Below are 1,599 nucleotides of genomic sequence, written 5' to 3'. Positions count from 1 at the left end.
GGAGCATAGCCTCTTACGGACTGGATGGAGGTTTTCACATCCTTCCTCCAACGTTCGCCCAAGCTTACCAATCCCTTCACCTGAGGCCGTGTAACCAAATGGTGACTGTCGACGCGTGCTCAGAAAACGTTTCTGAAGTCGTTTCTCAAAAATGCAAGATGCACTACGCACCCGTGCGTGACGCCGGCAGCCCTTACTCACCGATTTTCAAGAATGTGTACTGCGCATGGTGCAACGCCGCGAACGTGTCCCGCATGTCTTGCAGCCCGACTGTCTACGTTCTGAGGAGAACATACCGAGGCGTAAAAGCTTATAATCGAAACGACCTATCAAAGCCGGTATTGAAGACACCTGCATGCTACGCGCATTACGACGGCCACTGCTACATCAGACGCTCTCGGAATACATCGAATGCGCATCGAAGCTCAGTAGGTCAACTTGACAGTGCAAGGCTTGGGGAGCCTCCGAAGCTGCGGCGTTCGCCAGCCAGATACAGGTCGGAGTGGCAAAGCAACTACAGTCTACGCGACCGCATCGCGCTCGCCTGCACAGCCCTTTCGATATGTTTCCTCATTCTCAAACTCATCGTGTTCTGCGCATTCAAGGAGGCTCGCAACTCGTCCTCAAGTTGCACGATGTGCATGGCCGGGACGCTCCTAGTCGCCCAAGTGCTGTTCCTGATCACCAAGTGCGCCGATCTCGAGGAGTACGTTTGCTTCGCCGGCGCGGTTTTCGGCCATTACTGCTTCCTTAGTACGTTCTTGTGGACAGGCGTTCTGTCCTTCGACATCTGGAAAAGCCTCACAACCGTCCAAGTGCCCTCGAATAGCAAGAACACCCTGGCCTCGTACTCTTTTCTCGCCTGGGGAGTACCCCTGCTTGTCGTCAGCGGAGCTGTGGCGGTAGATCAGACGGCTCCCGATTCCGTGTTGTCTCCGAACTACGGTGACCCTATCTGCTTTATCGGCTCCTTCTGGGGACTCGTGGTGTACTTCTTCGTACCCATGGCTTCGCTAGTTTTGTTCTGCCTCGTTCTCTACTTCAACACGGTGTGGTACATTCGCACGACATCTTCCGCAGCACAAGGAGCGGACGACGTCCCGAAGCCCGGACGCAGGGACCGCCCCAAGTGTGGTCAACAAAGAACCAACCTCGCGCTTTTCGTTCGCCTATCTCTCGTCATGGGCGCTCCCTGGGCCATCGCCCTCGCGGGATCGTTCGTCCCCAACAGAATCACCGACTCCGTCATGGACGTGATGGTCGGTTCGCAGGGGGTCTACCTGTTCTTTATCTTCAAGGACTACCGCTACATTTGGGCGTATCTTCGCAAGAAAGTCGCGAAGACAGCTCCCAGCACGACCTCTTGTACGTCCGCTTCACGCAGTACTTAACCAAAGAGATTCACTACATAATCGCAGCGTACTATTGCTATGGAAAGAAACGCTAACAGCGGAAAGCGTGGTTTTCGGCACACTCGAACTCCAACGTGCCGTGACTGTCGCTAGGCGAATCTGTGCTTTCAGCCGGCGTCACCGTAGCGCTTGAATCATGCTCTGGCTGGCGCTATCGCACCGCATATGGCTATCATCTGCCAGTCAT

The 1,599-nt window shown here is 55.0% G+C and overlaps 1 protein-coding gene across 1 annotated transcript; it reads left to right on the top strand.

Annotated features, from left to right (window-relative positions):
* Positions 1–460: 460 nt before the first annotated feature.
* Positions 461–1,391, top strand: LOC119406335 (probable G-protein coupled receptor Mth-like 11). Its single transcript, XM_037673075.2, has one exon. The coding sequence runs from the start codon at positions 636–638 to the stop codon at positions 1,389–1,391; it is 756 nt and encodes a 251-aa protein (XP_037529003.1). The 5' UTR covers positions 461–635.
* Positions 1,392–1,599: the final 208 nt, after the last annotated feature.

Source organism: Rhipicephalus sanguineus, chromosome 10 (genome assembly GCF_013339695.2).
Source record: "Rhipicephalus sanguineus isolate Rsan-2018 chromosome 10, BIME_Rsan_1.4, whole genome shotgun sequence".
Taxonomy (NCBI): Eukaryota; Metazoa; Arthropoda; class Arachnida; order Ixodida; family Ixodidae; genus Rhipicephalus; species Rhipicephalus sanguineus.
This window is presented reverse-complemented; position numbering and strand designations above follow the sequence as displayed.

Excerpts from the sequence above, each read along its gene's own strand:
- LOC119406335 (XM_037673075.2), top strand. The coding sequence starts at position 636 with ATGTGCATGGCCGGGACGCTCCTAGTCGCCCAAGTGCTGTTCCTGATC.